This window comes from Boleophthalmus pectinirostris, unplaced genomic scaffold (assembly GCF_026225935.1).
Source record: "Boleophthalmus pectinirostris isolate CB_2022bp ecotype Guang Dong unplaced genomic scaffold, ASM2622593v1 HiC_scaffold_20, whole genome shotgun sequence".
Taxonomy (NCBI): domain Eukaryota; kingdom Metazoa; phylum Chordata; class Actinopteri; order Gobiiformes; family Gobiidae; genus Boleophthalmus; species Boleophthalmus pectinirostris.
Window position 1 is genome coordinate 23601705 of NW_026571153.1, and position 15357 is coordinate 23617061.

General features: G+C 37.1%; 1 protein-coding gene across 1 annotated transcript in view; it reads left to right on the forward strand.

Annotated features, from left to right (window-relative positions):
* Positions 1-8374, forward strand: part of LOC110158304 (endophilin-A1-like) — a 32847-nt gene extending 24473 nt beyond the window's left edge. The window contains exons 4-9 of the mRNA XM_055156478.1: positions 2217-2360; positions 4160-4293; positions 4943-5101; positions 5867-5970; positions 6225-6355; positions 8135-8374. Of these exons, the coding sequence (XP_055012453.1) occupies positions 2217-2360; positions 4160-4293; positions 4943-5101; positions 5867-5970; positions 6225-6355; positions 8135-8331 (869 nt within the window). The 3' untranslated portion in view covers positions 8332-8374. The remainder of the gene's footprint in view (positions 1-2216; positions 2361-4159; positions 4294-4942; positions 5102-5866; positions 5971-6224; positions 6356-8134) is intronic.
* The last annotated feature ends 6983 nt before the right edge of the window (positions 8375-15357 follow it).

The following is a 15357-nucleotide window of genomic DNA, read 5'->3' on the forward strand; positions in this document are numbered from 1 at the left end:
GAGGTGCAATACAGGCAGACTAAACCAGGACTGATCTCAGGACTGAACCAGGAGCACTAAACCAGGACTGAACTAGGACTAAACCAGGACCAAAACAGGACTAAACCAAGACCAAACCAGGACTAAACCAGGACTAAGGGAGCAGGACTGCACAATACGTGAGCGGGCAGTTGGGATGATAACCTGCAGCAAACTTTACATGAGTGTAAAGTAAAATACACAAATGATTCATGTATGCCTATCATACATAATTTGTGCTGGATATTTAATTTGTCTTTAATAAAAACATTTTAAGCAGCCTAAACTTGCTAATTTGGTCTAATTTAGCGCCCATGTTAGACAATTCCTTTCCCTTCTCTGTGTTTGATAAGAAAGATAGGGATCTTGCGGGATTTGCGGGCTAGAACGGGACAAAATATTGCAGAGGTGGGCGGGAGCAGGAATGAAAATTACAATTCTTTGTGGGTGGGAGCGAGACTACACAATGCAGGTGCGGGAGGGAGCAGGACTGAAAATTCTGTCCCGCACAGACCTCTAGCTCGGAGTTCAAGATTAGTCCTGGTTTAATCCTGTTTAGTCCTGGTTTAGACCAGGTCTAGTCCTGGTTTTATCATGGTTTAGCCCTGGTTTAGCCCTGGTTTAGACCTGGTTTAGACTTGGTATAGACCTGGTTTAGACCTGGTTTAGTCCTGGTTTAGTCCTAGTTTAGACTTGGATTAGACTTGGTTTAGTCCTGGTTTAGACCTGGTTAAATCCTGTGACATACTGGGGGAGGTGTCTTTACCTACTGGGGAGGCTCACATTCACCTGATTTAAAAACCCCTGATGTATTATATTATTTTTTGTACATTTACTTTACCCATTTCTTCATAAAAAACAAGCCACCGCAGTATGCTATATGACTGGCATGTAAATTAAACAACGTGAAAAAAAACAATAAAACATGAATAAGTACTAAATAAAGGCCAAAGCACACATTTAAAATATTTTTAGTAATTATTTTTATTAATGCACGTAAAGGGTAATGTTTGGAGGAGTTCTAGCGCTGTTGATGCCTGGGCCCCTTCCACTGCTGCTCCACTACAGCCGCTCGTTTTGGACGGTCGGATTGCTGTGCTCTTTCACGTTCACGATGAAGCTTCAGAAAATGCAGCTCCTCTCGTGTTGAAAAGATTTCAGAAGTCGGCTCCTACACCTTCCTGGGCAGTTTCTCATTTGCTTTGTTGGTTTGATCTCCACCAACATTATTACAAGTGATTTGAGTCTCTGTAGGTTCTGTAAGTTTTTCTTTCAACTTCTCATTGGCTTTCCTGGTGTTGGACAGCTGTTGTTTGAGCTGGACAGTGTCTGCCACTGTATTGTTATATAGACATCTTCTTTCCTTGTACGCACTAACCTGGTTTTCCAGCTCTTTCTCTTTTTTCAGGAGGTTAGCTTTGAGCTCTTTCAACTCCAGGTCTTTTTCATTCATCTTTTCCCTGACTCTTTTGGAGTTTGCAAACTCTTGCCTTAGTTGCACATGTTCCTGTACTTTAGAATTATGCAGGTACCGGATCTCCTTATGTGCATTCACTAGGTCTTGTAGATGCTTTTCCTTCTTCTGTAGCAGTAAGTTTTTGCAACTCTTAAGTGCTTTTCATTAAACTTTTCTATAACTTCATTGGAGTTGACCAGCTCTTGTTTTAGCTGCATGTTTTCCTGTATTATAGAATTATACAGGCCACAGAACCCCTTATGTGCACTAACTTCTCCTTGTAGTTGCTTGTCCTTCTCCTTAAGAGAATTGGGGAGTTTTTGCAACTCCAAGTCTTTTTCGTACACCTGGAACCCAGGAAATAAGAAGATACTTAAATAATTCCGATCTTTTACAGTGACTTGTTAAATACGACTATTTAAAGTTTGATTTCAATTTGATTGCGATACTTTGTGCAGGCCTTGACTTAACCCTGCATATACTAATCTTACTTTAATAATTTCACTTTACTAGTATAAACTGGAGATGACAGTGAAATCATTATAACCATTTGTTTATGCAGTCAAAAATGCATTAGTGTTCACCTGCCCAGGGACTGCAGATGGAAAGTAAAAGTAGCTAAATCTGGTGCAAATTATCTGGTCCCTGACAAATAAAGACTAAACTAAACTTTAATTTGCTTTTCTGTTATCTAAATGCGTTTTTAAAAATTAATTTAAAAATATTTTTGTGTCCTTCTCAGCCTCCAGAGCCAAGCTGAGTATGATCAACACCATGTCAAAGATCCGTGGGCAGGAGAAGGGCCCTGGGTACCCACAGGCCGAGAGCGTTCTTGGGGACGCCATGCTCAAGTTTGGCCGGGAGCTTGGAGAGGAGTCCTGCTTCGGTCAGTTATGAAGCTACCTGTATCTGTTTCTCACTGTTAATTTTTCTCACTGTTATTTTGTCAATTCAGTAAGCCTTTTCACACTATTCTGCCCCCTACGGTCTATTTAATGGAGTAAATCAAGTGCCTTTAGTCTCAAAAACTAGATTTTTTTAAGTGATAGTATGTAACTTTCTGGGGGTGGAGAGTCAGCTGGATGCTTCCAGGGAAACAGAAAGTTAAAACCATACTTTCGAACATTCTCATGGAGATACGTTTTATGCCATAGAGTGGAAGATTATAGCCAAAGGAACAACATTTTCATGGAAACAAGCAGAAGGAAGTCCTTCTCCAGTCAGGTTTATGTGGTAATATAATAAACAACCATAATGGAAAAAAATCATGCTGTTATTTAGTCTGTTTTGGCTAAAAAGTTACATACTGGGGCTTTAATTATCCCAGTAATTTGTTATATGCCATTTATTTTTGTTAATTTATCTTTTTTGTATATAAACAAATCACAAACATACTTAACAAAGATTTCAAAGTTTTTGTATTTATTAAAAAAAAACATATTATCCCACCTGACCTACTGAAGTGAGGTTATTTTTTAAATTATTGGCGATTCTTTTGATTGTTTTTGCCACACCCCTTTTTAGTCAACTAATTGATCTGCAGTACATGTCTTTAGTCAGCCAAGAATTTCTTTAGCTGGGAACAGCCCCATTGGGAAAACAATTATGACAATTTTAAATCATATCTTTGCCTCAAATATGATTTAATTTGTGCAATATTTGTGAGAAAACATTTTATTACATTTCTTAAAGTGTAAAGTAAAGCCCACAAAGTGCCTACTTCAGCGTTAACTACTCATGTTTGTAGTTAGATCTTTAGTGAGTGTTTGGATGGATGAGTGGCCTTAAGCGATAGAGTTACACCTCTGGACACACATAAAGCACCTCTCTGTCAATGCTTCACAGACTGGAGTGAAAATAATGACCTGGTGCTTCTGTCTCTCTTCTGTAATGTGGAGAGCCTGCCTCTGCTGGATAAATAGATGGATAGGGCTTGGAGCACACAGATTCCCCCTCAGTTCGATACAACACCCAATACATGGCCATACACTATATACAAAATGGGGATAGCTAACCTGCTAGCTGCTGGTTTTCAAATAGGAAGTGTTCATGGAGGTGCTTCCAGCTCATCAACTCTGGGTCCAATTGACAAAACAAAAGGACACCCCTCTTCTTTGTAACTGCTGCAGTAAGCCTAGTCATTTTGGTCTTAAAATTTTTCGTATTAACCCCCTTTACGTGATCTTGGTGTTTTTGTCGATATCTTGATTCAGCATTCTACAATACTGATATTGTATCATCAAATTTATTATCAAAATATAGCAATTCTTCCATTTTAGCACAACCCTATCAGGTAGATGGGTAAAAGGTGTTTTCAAGTGTATCAAGGCTTTGGAGGAAGAAATGTGACTTTAAACTATCTTAAATAAGATAAATATATAATATTAAAATACATAAATTTATACATTTCAAAATGTATTTATCTGTGCTTCTGTCAGGTCTGGCCCTCCTGGATAAAGAACTAGAAAGATAGATAGATGAATAAACAGAGGACATGATGGATGTTGATTAGATGGATGTGTGAATGAATAGATATAGATGAATAGATAAACAAATTAATAGATGAATAAACAGATGTTCTCCTCCTCTCAGGTCTGGCCCTCCTGGATAGATAGATGCATGAATGACTAGACAGATAGATAGACTGATTGATCGATGAATAAACAGATGTTCTCTTCCTTTCAGGCCTGGCCCTCCTGGATGCGGGGGAGTCCATGAAGGAACTGGGGGAGGTGAAGGACGCTCTGGACATGGAGGTCAAACAGAACTTTATCGACCCACTGCAAAACCTGCACGACAAAGACCTCAAAGAGATACAGGTCAGAGCAACTACTCCTACATCTACAACCGCACCAGAGATTCATTATGGTTTATACAGAGACAAATTTTTTCACAATTAAAGAAACTCTTCTAACTTGATTGCAATAAGTCATTTGTCAAAGCTTAGTGAGGTAAGACAGCTTTACAGGAGGTTTTAGAGTTATAGAAAATGAGTATTGTTGGCGTAGCAATTAATAATTTACAACTACATACGATAATATATCATCTTTTGAATGAGAAAAATGCCTGCAACATTCCAGAGTTTGGCAATATACTCCAGTTAATCTCAATGAAGTCAAGCGAATGATGCCACCAGACTAGTGAGTGAGTTTAATGTTAGAGCTGTAGAGAGACTCCTGCTCATAGTAAAAAAAATATTTTTACATTTATTTTTGAGCAATAAAACCACCTATAACTGAATATGTGTGAAATAGACAAGTTTAATGCCAAGAAGCTCTGGAACATTCCAGATAAAACTATAACATCTCCAGACACACAAGCAGTGGACTCTTCACCAGAAACGTTACACAGTCTGTCTTTAAGCTGCATTTGCTATGTGTTGTGTATATTGTACAGTTATAACTTTCATCCTGTGTGGGGCCCAGTGCAGTGCCATATATTCTAAAGATGTGTTTTTCTCCTGTCCAGCACCATTTGAAGAAGATGGAGGGGCGACGTCTGGACTTTGATTATAAGAAGAAGCGTCAGGGGAAGGTCCAGGATGAGGAGATCAAACAGGCTCTGGAGAAGTTTGACGAGAGCAAAGAGATCGCAGAGCAGAGCATGTTCAACCTGTTGGAGAGCGACGTGAGTTTAACTATGGGCTTAAAACAAAACATTAAAACATATAGACCATTTATTTGTGTTTTGTTTGTTGTTAACACCAATATTGATCTAAAATTGAGTTGATAATGTAAAAAGCTCCATTGACTTCAGCAGTATAATATTGGTAATGTGATCTGTAGCTATTCATAGTAGATGCCGACAGCTGTGCGGCTCTTGACACTGATGACATTTACAGCGACGTCAGCTCTCATTGGGCACTATAGTTTTTTATTATGTTGTTTTAGATGAATATTGTGATTTAAAATGTCCAAAATATAACAAAATGATTAACGGGGGTCATTGATTATAACTATAGAGCAGACACCCTTGAAAAAGATATTTTTCTCAATCGTTAAAGGTGCATTATGATACTTTTCTGGTGGGGGGTCCTTCAGATGCTTTCTCTTGGAGATATTATTGCTTTGTCTGTTGTTGTTGTCTGAATGTTTCACAGTATAGCATTAAACCCTCATCTTCATGGAGACCAAACAAGACTAGCCTGTTTTTGTAGATATTTTTGACCTGTAAATTAATAAATGTAAGATAGAGCAGTTAAATGTCATACTTTGGAACATTCCAAACTTATCCATAGACACAGGCAGGTGACGCAACCCCGACCAAACGGTTAATAAGTAAAATATGAATAAAAAACAAGGGCAATATGTTTTCTTTAAATGTAAAAATTCCCATTAAACAGAACTGAACTGTATGGCTATATTATATTTGCATTGTAAATGTGTGTTTCAGATTGAGCAGGTGAGCCAGCTGGCAGCTCTGGTCCAGGCACAGTTGGAGTACCACAGTCGCGCCTCAGAAATCCTCCAACAACTCTCCAGCAAAATGGAGGACAGGTCTGTACTCACCCATGCAGTTAAAGCCATACTCTGGAACATTTCAACTAAATACCAAATACCAAATTATCAAAATATGAGAGATTAAATGTGCTGCACTAGATTTTTACTGTCTTCAAAACAAGAAAAATTCTCAAACACATTCTCATATACAATATATCTGTGCGGGAAAAAAAAAGAATTACTCAACTATTCAACTACTTGGAAATAAAATGGGTACAACCCCTTTAATTCCATTTAATTTTATTTTTCAGGATAAAGGAAGTGTCCAGTAAACCGAGGAAAGAGTACACACCCAAACCCCGCATGACCCTGGAGCTGCTACCCCCAAGCGAGAGCCACAACGGGGGCATCCACTCAGCCAAGTCCCCTGGAAGATCACCAGGTCTGTCTTCAAATGGGCTATTATGCTAAATCCACTTTTTGAAGCTTTCTACCATGTTCTAATGTTGTTCCCTTAATAATATGCCTGAAGATATATTAGATGTCATCCATACATGTTTGAGTAATCTAGTGATCTCTTCCGGGCTCAATACTAATGAATGTGGTTAGCAATTCTATCCAATGCTCAACTATAAGCCTAAATCACCCAGGCTTCCCTCTCTTCTGCATTCTCTCTCTATCTGACTTTCTCTCATCATTGTATCATCATATCATTGTTCACTGTACTATTTTAAACATTTGTAATACAGAACACACAGAAATATTAATTGATTGGACAAAGCTGGGCCTATTATGAATAGTTTAAAATTGTCTTGGTTTATATCAGAGATTAGGAGACTACATAGTGATATTAAAGATACTAATATTTAGTGTTGAAAATATAATTCTATTGCAATACAAAGTGTTTTAAAGGGCCTGTGTTATACTACTTTCTTATCTGTATTTTATCATGTTTTTTCCATATCACAAACATACCTAGAGTTGTCTTTTGTTTCATTCGCACATGATTATTACACAAACCCTGCTGAGGTCTTCTCACAAACATTTTGTTCCACCTTGTGATGTCATGGGTAATAGAGGAAGTGCTCCACATACACCTTCACTAGAATCATTTGGATAATTTCAGCCCCGAATTTGCCAATCTCTACTGACCTAAAGGTAAAAGGTAGCTGTTAACTTGAAAACTAGTACTACTACATCACAAGGTGGAACAGAGCATTTTGAGCTACTCAAACATGTGTGAATGAAACAAAACATAACTCCAGGTTTGTTTTTGATGAGGTAAAAACATTACTAGCATGGCTTAAATCTCGCAAGAATCCATTTTATTTAATATAGTACCTTTTAAGTATGATGACTTTTTTTAGTATCAAAATCAGGTTTACAATTCTAATATTATGACAACACAAATCTTTTGCAAATTCACTCAAATGTATATTTTCATTAGACTTTATTCATTTTTCATACATTCTTCTACAGAAACTTCCTGGTCTGTCATGTTTGAGGTTTTATTAAGTGATATTTCATTCATTTCAGTCAGTCAGGCTGTGTCCATGTGAACAGGAGAGTGAATGGAGCAAAGGCAGTGAGGCTTTAATATTGGACTCATTCAGACACAGTTCTCCTAAATGACTCTGTTTTGTCTGAACACGGTGTGCTCTCAATGGGACCAAAATAACCCAAAACACAGGGTCAGTCTCCATGACAACACTTCAAAACAGATGCAATTTTCAAGCAAAGAACAATATGGAGATAGTTTTGTTAAACCTATTTTTAAATCTATTACGAAATGTGTGTGTCTGCATCTAATTATATGTTTCTATCCTTTGACAATCAAAAAGTGTGCTGTCAAAATGCTAGTTGCTCATTAAATTCCACTTTCTTGTATGTGAAAAGCAATTCTAGAAGACAGTAAAAGGTACAGCAATAATTTTAGCCCTGGAATTGCCAATCTCTACTGAACAAAAGGTAAAAGGTAGCTAATTTGAAAACTACAGCTTCATGACATCACAAGGTGCAACAGAGCATTTTGAGTTAATGAGACTAATAATAATGGATTACTCATACATGTGAATCAAACAAAAAAACACAACTCCAGGTACGTTTTGAATGAAGTAACAACATTATAACTTAAAACTAACAAGAATCAATGTTGTGTAATAATAAAGGACATTAAAATGACTACTATAATCATTTTCTTTGCTTTTTTTTCCCTTCGTAGCCCCCATGGACCAGCCTTGTTGCCGAGCGCTGTACGATTTTGAACCGGAGAACGAAGGCGAGCTTGGGTTTAAAGAGGGTGACATCATAACTTTGACCAACCAGATCGACGAAAACTGGTATGAAGGGATGATCCACGGCCAGTCTGGTTTCTTCCCAATCAACTACGTGGATATCCTGGTCCCCCTGCCTCACTAAACTACAGCTACTTTCTCTGGTATTCTCCCAAAACCAAGAAAACTACAACTACCACGCCCTCTCTCTATCTCTCTCTACTTCTACTGTGCTCTTGTACGATTCTGCTTAGACACAAAATGGCCGACATCGACCCGTGGGACACAAAATGGAGGAGGTTGGAGTTGTATAAAAGTGGATTATTTCAAAGAGAAGAAGAGGATGTTACAGTGGACAGCTTTTGGAGAGAGGGAAGAAGTTTCCTGAAGGCACGAGGTGGTTGTGCGTGCATGTACGTGTCAGTCTATGTGTGTTTTCAAATGTTTTACTCCAAATTGAGACGAAGCCAGCACAAATTCCTGCCTGACAACTTTTATGTGATGTTGTCCACTTTCTATCTTCTTTTTCAACAGCAGCTTAGAGACACAGTAACAAGGGAGAATCCACCATATTTGAATCAGGGTACTAAAGCCAAAAACCTATATGATTTTTATTAGTCGATAAATACTTGTGTGTCAGTCTGATTTGGTCTTTATTTATGATTTCAATCAAGTTTTATCAGTTTAGCTGACTTTTTTTTTCCACCCAGAGCCAAAAGAAGTGAACTGTGCGTCCAAACTTCTCTGTTAATGAGTGCAATTAAGAGTGCGGGCTTATGTAGTAAATAAGGGGTTAGGGGCTAGGATGGACATTCAGACATAGCCAATGATTCAGGCCCTGTCTCATTTCTCTTTCCTCGCTTCCTTCTTCTTGATTCCTCTCCTCAGTCCTCTATTTTTCAGCTATCAATCAAATCATATTAAGTGGTGTCCTAAAGAAAACCACAGAAGGAAGGAATAAACAGGTTGGAGGCTTCAGGAGGCAAAAATTAGATAAAAGAATCAAACTTTATTGGTCTTACTGAGGAATGTACTATATCCTCTCTCCTCCCTGCGGGTGAGACTTCCTTACCCATTTCATGCAGAATTGAGGAGAGCATTCAAGGAGAAGGAAGCGAGGAAATAGAAATAAGACGTGACCTCAGACTCACCTGTAATCTGGTTTTCTTCTCTCAGGCCAAAGCTTGTACACTCACTATCAGACTGTAGTAACGTAGACAGCATCTAGTGGTGATATGTGAGAATACAACTGGCCAACCAGTCTAACCAGGGATGGTAGCTTCAGAGGTGCACTATGTAACTTTTCTGATTGGATATATGCCACCTGCTTGTCTCCAAGGGGATGTCATTTGTACTGTTTCACAGTGTGGAATTAAACTCATCTCTGGATTTTTAAAGTCTGTTTTTATTGCCTTGAAAAACATAGATTCTTACTGTGAGCAGGTTTGCCTCCCCACAGATCTAACCTATTAACTTGACCTTGTGGCTTCAAATGTGTCTCAGTGGAGAGAGATCAGATTCCATACTGTGCATTATTCTATAGCCAAAACAATCACATTTCTATGGAAACAAGTAGGTAGCGGGTCCTCCACCTGAAAAGTTACATAGTGCATCTTTTAGCAATTCTACTAGTAAACAAGGATTAAATGGATGACAAAATAATAAAATAACCTCCAAATTAAATAAATTCTGTAAATTGGTAAGCCCGGCACATGGGTATAAGCAAGGGAATTGAAGAAAAAAAAAAAACTTATTCACAAATATGTGGATGTTTTGTGGCTCTAAGGGCTGTTACTATCACTGTCTTTTCTTGTGTCCTCCTTGTGCTTTTTGCTTGGCCCTTGATTTCTTAGTCTCCCTAAAACGTCTTTTTCTCTTCTGTAAAAAGAAAAACAAAACACCACACAGAGCTACAGTCGGGTTGATATTTTTGTGAAATCTCCAGCGATCTGTGACAATTTCTGCTCGAATGGACTCATCTAGATCAAAAGCAGTGACACAATTTCACAAGTGCATTTTAGGTCGAAATGGTGAGGAACTTTGTACAGCTGAGTTTATTTTTTGTATTTCCTCATATTTACTGTTTAATAAAGGTGCACTGTCATTTTTATGGTGGTGGTGGTCGTGGTGATCAGTCTCCAACTTGTCTCCATGTAGATGTTATTGCTTTGCCTGGAATGTTTCACCGTATGGCATTAAACCTTGCAGTTTAGTGCTTGGCTCACTGATTCTGCAAAAAATCTGCAATGTTTTCCAGGCGCCTGTGATATTTTGGATTTTTTCCCCCTTTCTTTTTTCCTTGTAAGCAGCCATATTGTTTTGCTGACGAACCGTGCATGTCCCTGATTGGCTAATCCACCTGTCAGTCACGCTTATCTGAAAACAGTGACTTGTCACTTGTGACCAGACTCACTTCGACATAAAGTCTTCTTACTGTGAGTGGGCTTGTTTCTGAACAGTTCTGACCTGTAACTTGGCCTGATGGCTTGCCATCTTATCTCCATGGAGATTTTTAATACAGTTTAAGTTTAGTGCTATAGTGTGAAACATTCCAGGCGAAGGGATATTATCTATCTCCATGCAGACAAGAAGGCAGTGGACCATCCACTATAAAGTGCAGCCTTAATACTATCTTAATATAAAACTTTTTAATTAGCATATTTTCAGTTTTGGATTAGCCTAGCCTGCCCTAATTTCTATTCAAGTCTAATTCAATTCTGAAAACTCATTTCCATTATATGTCTACAATATTTCTGTCATATATCTGCAAGCTTAAATGCAACTGAATCTAAATCCCAATTTGAATGGACAAAATTGACAAATCACAAATGATGCAAAAAGTACCATAATATCCTCCACAAACAACAAAAACCTCTTGTCTTATTCTGGATAAAAACTGCTAACCCTGAAGTTTAGATCTGTACAAATATTCTCTGGAATGTGATTGTTGTATTTCTTATCATTCTTTTTTTTTTTTTTTTTTTTTTTTTTGGTCAATTCTTCTGGACATGTTTAAAATGTGAACTTTCTAAAGAATTCCGTTATTAAAACATGAATCACAAATCATCACAACTGCAATGCTTGTTAGAAAAGTCGCAATTAGATATTGTCCCTAAATTGTGCAGCCCTACAATGTTATTGATAGAGCTAAATGATGTTAGCAGTGTAATAGTTAGCGAGTGGTGCTAGCTTCCAAGTTACCTCAGAGTTTACATTAGCTTAGCAGGAATCTGTGCTGGCATGCGTATTGCTAAATGTTGCTAATTGGTGCATTAATTCAGTGTTGATGAACTAAAGTGTTATCTAGTTTGTGAAATATCAGCAACAGTATAAAACTACAATACTATCACAACTCTCTCCATTTGTTTGTGATTGTAAACATAATCAATATTTTTCTTAATCAATACATTTTACATGTCCATATATTTTGAAGAGGATTAAATGCAGTCTTTTTGTAAACATTTTGTTAGTAGAAAACATGAGAGCTAGTTTATTCCTACGTGGTTGTTGTGAGCACACTCTCTATGTTTGTTACTACTACTACTACTACTACTACTACTACTACTACTACTACTACTACTACTACTACTACTACTAAGAGTCGTCAAAAGTATCGAAAAACAGATACTGCATTATACTAAAACTAGTAGCGAAACTAAATACACATTTGAGGAGGTATCGACACAAAAAAAAGTCACATTCACAGGACAGAAATGAACCTTTCCTGAATGGCTTTAGATTGTGCTATAGGAATTGGTATCGAGTATCGAGTCTATTTCTTAGTATCAAAATTGAGTTAGAATTTTTTAGTATTGTGACAACACTACTACTAGTTCTGCTATTATTACCATACCTCTACTACAACCCAAACTGACTGCGGACTATTGCTCTCAAACTACTACTACTACTACTACTACGAGCTACATTGTTTACAGAATGCTGCATTTCAGTATCCTCTTGGACATGAAATAAGCTCAAAAACTGAATAATGACACAATGCAATAAAGATTAACAATAATATGTTGTACCTAACTTACTCTAAGCTTTGCCAAATCATTTCACCTCTTTTGTCAAACCCTGCAAACACTTTTACAGTTTATTTGTTTATTATTTTCACTGCAACTTCTAACTTCTGTAGCTGATTTGGGTTTGTTTTAAACTAGATTTTGAACTTGTTGGCCAGAGATGGGTAGTACTCAATCACATTTCCTTGAGTAACTTTTTAAAGAAATTATATTTCTAAAGTCCTTTCTAGCAGCATACTTTTACACCTACTTGAGTAATATGTTTATTGAAGTAACAATACTCTTCCTTTATATAAAAGTTTTGATTTCTCTTTCCACTCTGAGTAAGTCAGCTGGCAGTCACTCTTTAAGTTACTCTTACTTGGAAAAAACTACTACTCATTTATTTTTTACTCTTACTTAAGTAATTTCTTGGACCACTGCTTTGTACTTCTACTTCATTTATATTATTTTGAAGTAACATTACCGTCATTTTCTATTCTATTCTACCCACCTCTGGCTCTTTTACATTCCTCTTGTTACTCCATGCCTGTTACTGTTATCTCCATGTGTGATTTTGAAATGGAAAAGTGCTTTAAAACATTTTAAAGAGTCATTTACTTATTTATTGTCTGCCTTTTTCTGAAGCTGATTTCATTTATTTTTATTTTTGGATTGTTCTTGTGCCCTCTTTGGCGACACAGATTCTAACCTCAATGAGGGACTTGTACAGTGTTATTTATTGTTCACTGTTTTCAAAACAACAGTGTTGTCAGACCACACCCACATTTAACAAAAAAATTTATAATACTTTACCAATTTAATAATATCTTCATTAATAGTAGTACTGTATGTATCCAGCACTCTGTTTTTTTTTAAACTTATTTTTAATACCACATTCACAACTGAACCTGTGTTGCCAGAGCCCAACCTGCAGGGGTGCGTCCAAGTTTTTCTCCTTCTCAGTAGCCTATATGGGCAGGCCAGGCCTCGTGAAATCTCAAAACCTCCAGAATACCCTCCCAGTCAGTGCTAGTGCAGAAGCTGCACTAGCACTGACTCATGGTTGACTGTCGGTGCTGTGGTTTAGTTGGAGACCATTCAGATCAGTGGGAGACATTTTAGGTTTAAACACACTGGATTTCAGCATTGAAACCCAAATGAAAGACCCAAATGTGTGGCTCATTCTGCTTTCTGACTGGTTAACCGACTTGAACCAAAACATGAATTTATAAAATAAACAACTTATCCATCCTATCCAATGTTTTTTGTAATTAAGAATTAATCAGCTTTAGAACTTTTATCAGTAAAACCTACAATGGATTTTTCTACCTCGTATCTGGGGACACAGATAGGTCAGGTTTATGAAATTAGAAGTCAAAATCTTTCCTTTAAAGCATTAATCATCATCTTGTATGTTCACAGTAAAGTGGGCGTGGTCTGACATGTTGTGTTACGTTTACTGTTCTCCTTGTGCCCTTCGCCTCTGAACCTGTGTTTTCTGTGGGCTCTGTGTGTGGGGGGGGGGAGTTCACATTACAGCCTGAATATGGACCGTCTGTAAAGAGTTATAAGAGGTATTATTTATTTATTTATTTATTTAAGTGTCATATTTATTGGTCAGGCACTAGTTATCAAGACATTTCTGCTCCACAAAGACAGCTCAAATTAGATATTATTTAGTTTTGATGCAATCTTGTATAGACCTGGATTAGACCTGGTTTAGATCTGGTTTAAATCTGGATTAGACCTGGTTAAATCCTGGATTAGACCTGATTTAGTCCTGGTTAAATCCTGGTTTAGACCTGGATTAGACCTGGTTTAGATCTGGTTTAGACCTGGATTAGACCTGGTTAAATCCTGGTTTAGACCTGATTTAGTCCTTGTTAAATCCTGGTTTAGATCTGGTTTAGACCCGGATTAGGCCTGGTTAAATCCTGGTTTAGACCTGGTTTAGACCTGGTTTAGTCGTGGTTTAGACCTGTGTATAGGTCCTGGTTTAGGGCAAGACAAAGTTCGATTTAATCCTTTTTTAGATCCATTCTGTAACAGTTTCCATTGTTAATCTCATTTGAGTTAAATCCTAAATTAGAAATTTCTTATTAGATTAACTCTGATGCAACCCTGGTTTACTCAAACCAGTGTTAGTTTTAGTTTATCCCAAATCAACAAGGCATTTTTCTGCACTAAACTTTGAGGATTTTATACTGATTTAATTCCATTTAATTGAAAATCCAAATAGATACTGGTTTTGTCTTTATGGAGCAGTTAAGATGTGGGGTTGTGGGTTGTGGGTTGAATTCCGGGCCTGGCTTTGGGCACATGTTTGAGGCGTGGTCATTGAATAGCTGTGATACTAACTGTTGCTCTCCTTGTACTGGATAATGATATATAAGACCACTGTATGTATATCTGCTTGTCGTGAAGATGACTACAATGTAATGACAATAAAGATATCACTATGGCAATGTAATAAAGCTCATTCTGTCACTTTATTTTGTATTTCAGGGTTCGTTCACTGTTCACATTTGCACTCAGACCTCCTGAAGGGCACATACTTACACCATTGTTTGATCTGTTGTTTTCTCATCACAAATACCTGGAGTTGTGTTTTGTTTTATTCACACATGTTTAACACACAAACCTTACATATTTAGGAGTTCTTCTCTCAAATCGAAATCACCCTGTTCCACCTTCTGAGGTCAATGAAACAAAATACAACTCCAGGAATATTTGTGAGAAAACAACATTATAACATAGATCAGAGAATAGTGTAATATGGGCATTATTTGGACAATTGCTTGCATTTTCTTTCTGGACTGGCAAGAACACTAACAAAAAAAAAAAAAAAAAAAAAAAAAAAAAGGAGTTTGCATTACAATCATTGTATTTATTATTTTAAAAGTATTAAATCCGAAATAAATCCAGAATCAAATATATACCACTTCCCATTATAAAATTCTATTTTCTGACCCAGGTTTGAATTTGTAATGAGTATATTCAGTAAAATTCAATTCAACTGTTACGTAACGTAGTTCAGTACACTACAAACGTAAATGATCAACAGCGCCATCTTCTGGGCAAAGATAAAATGGCCTAAAATATTATTACCCGCTTCATGTACACGTTTGAACACACCTTCTCGTAAGTTTTTTTCTTTGTTCAAT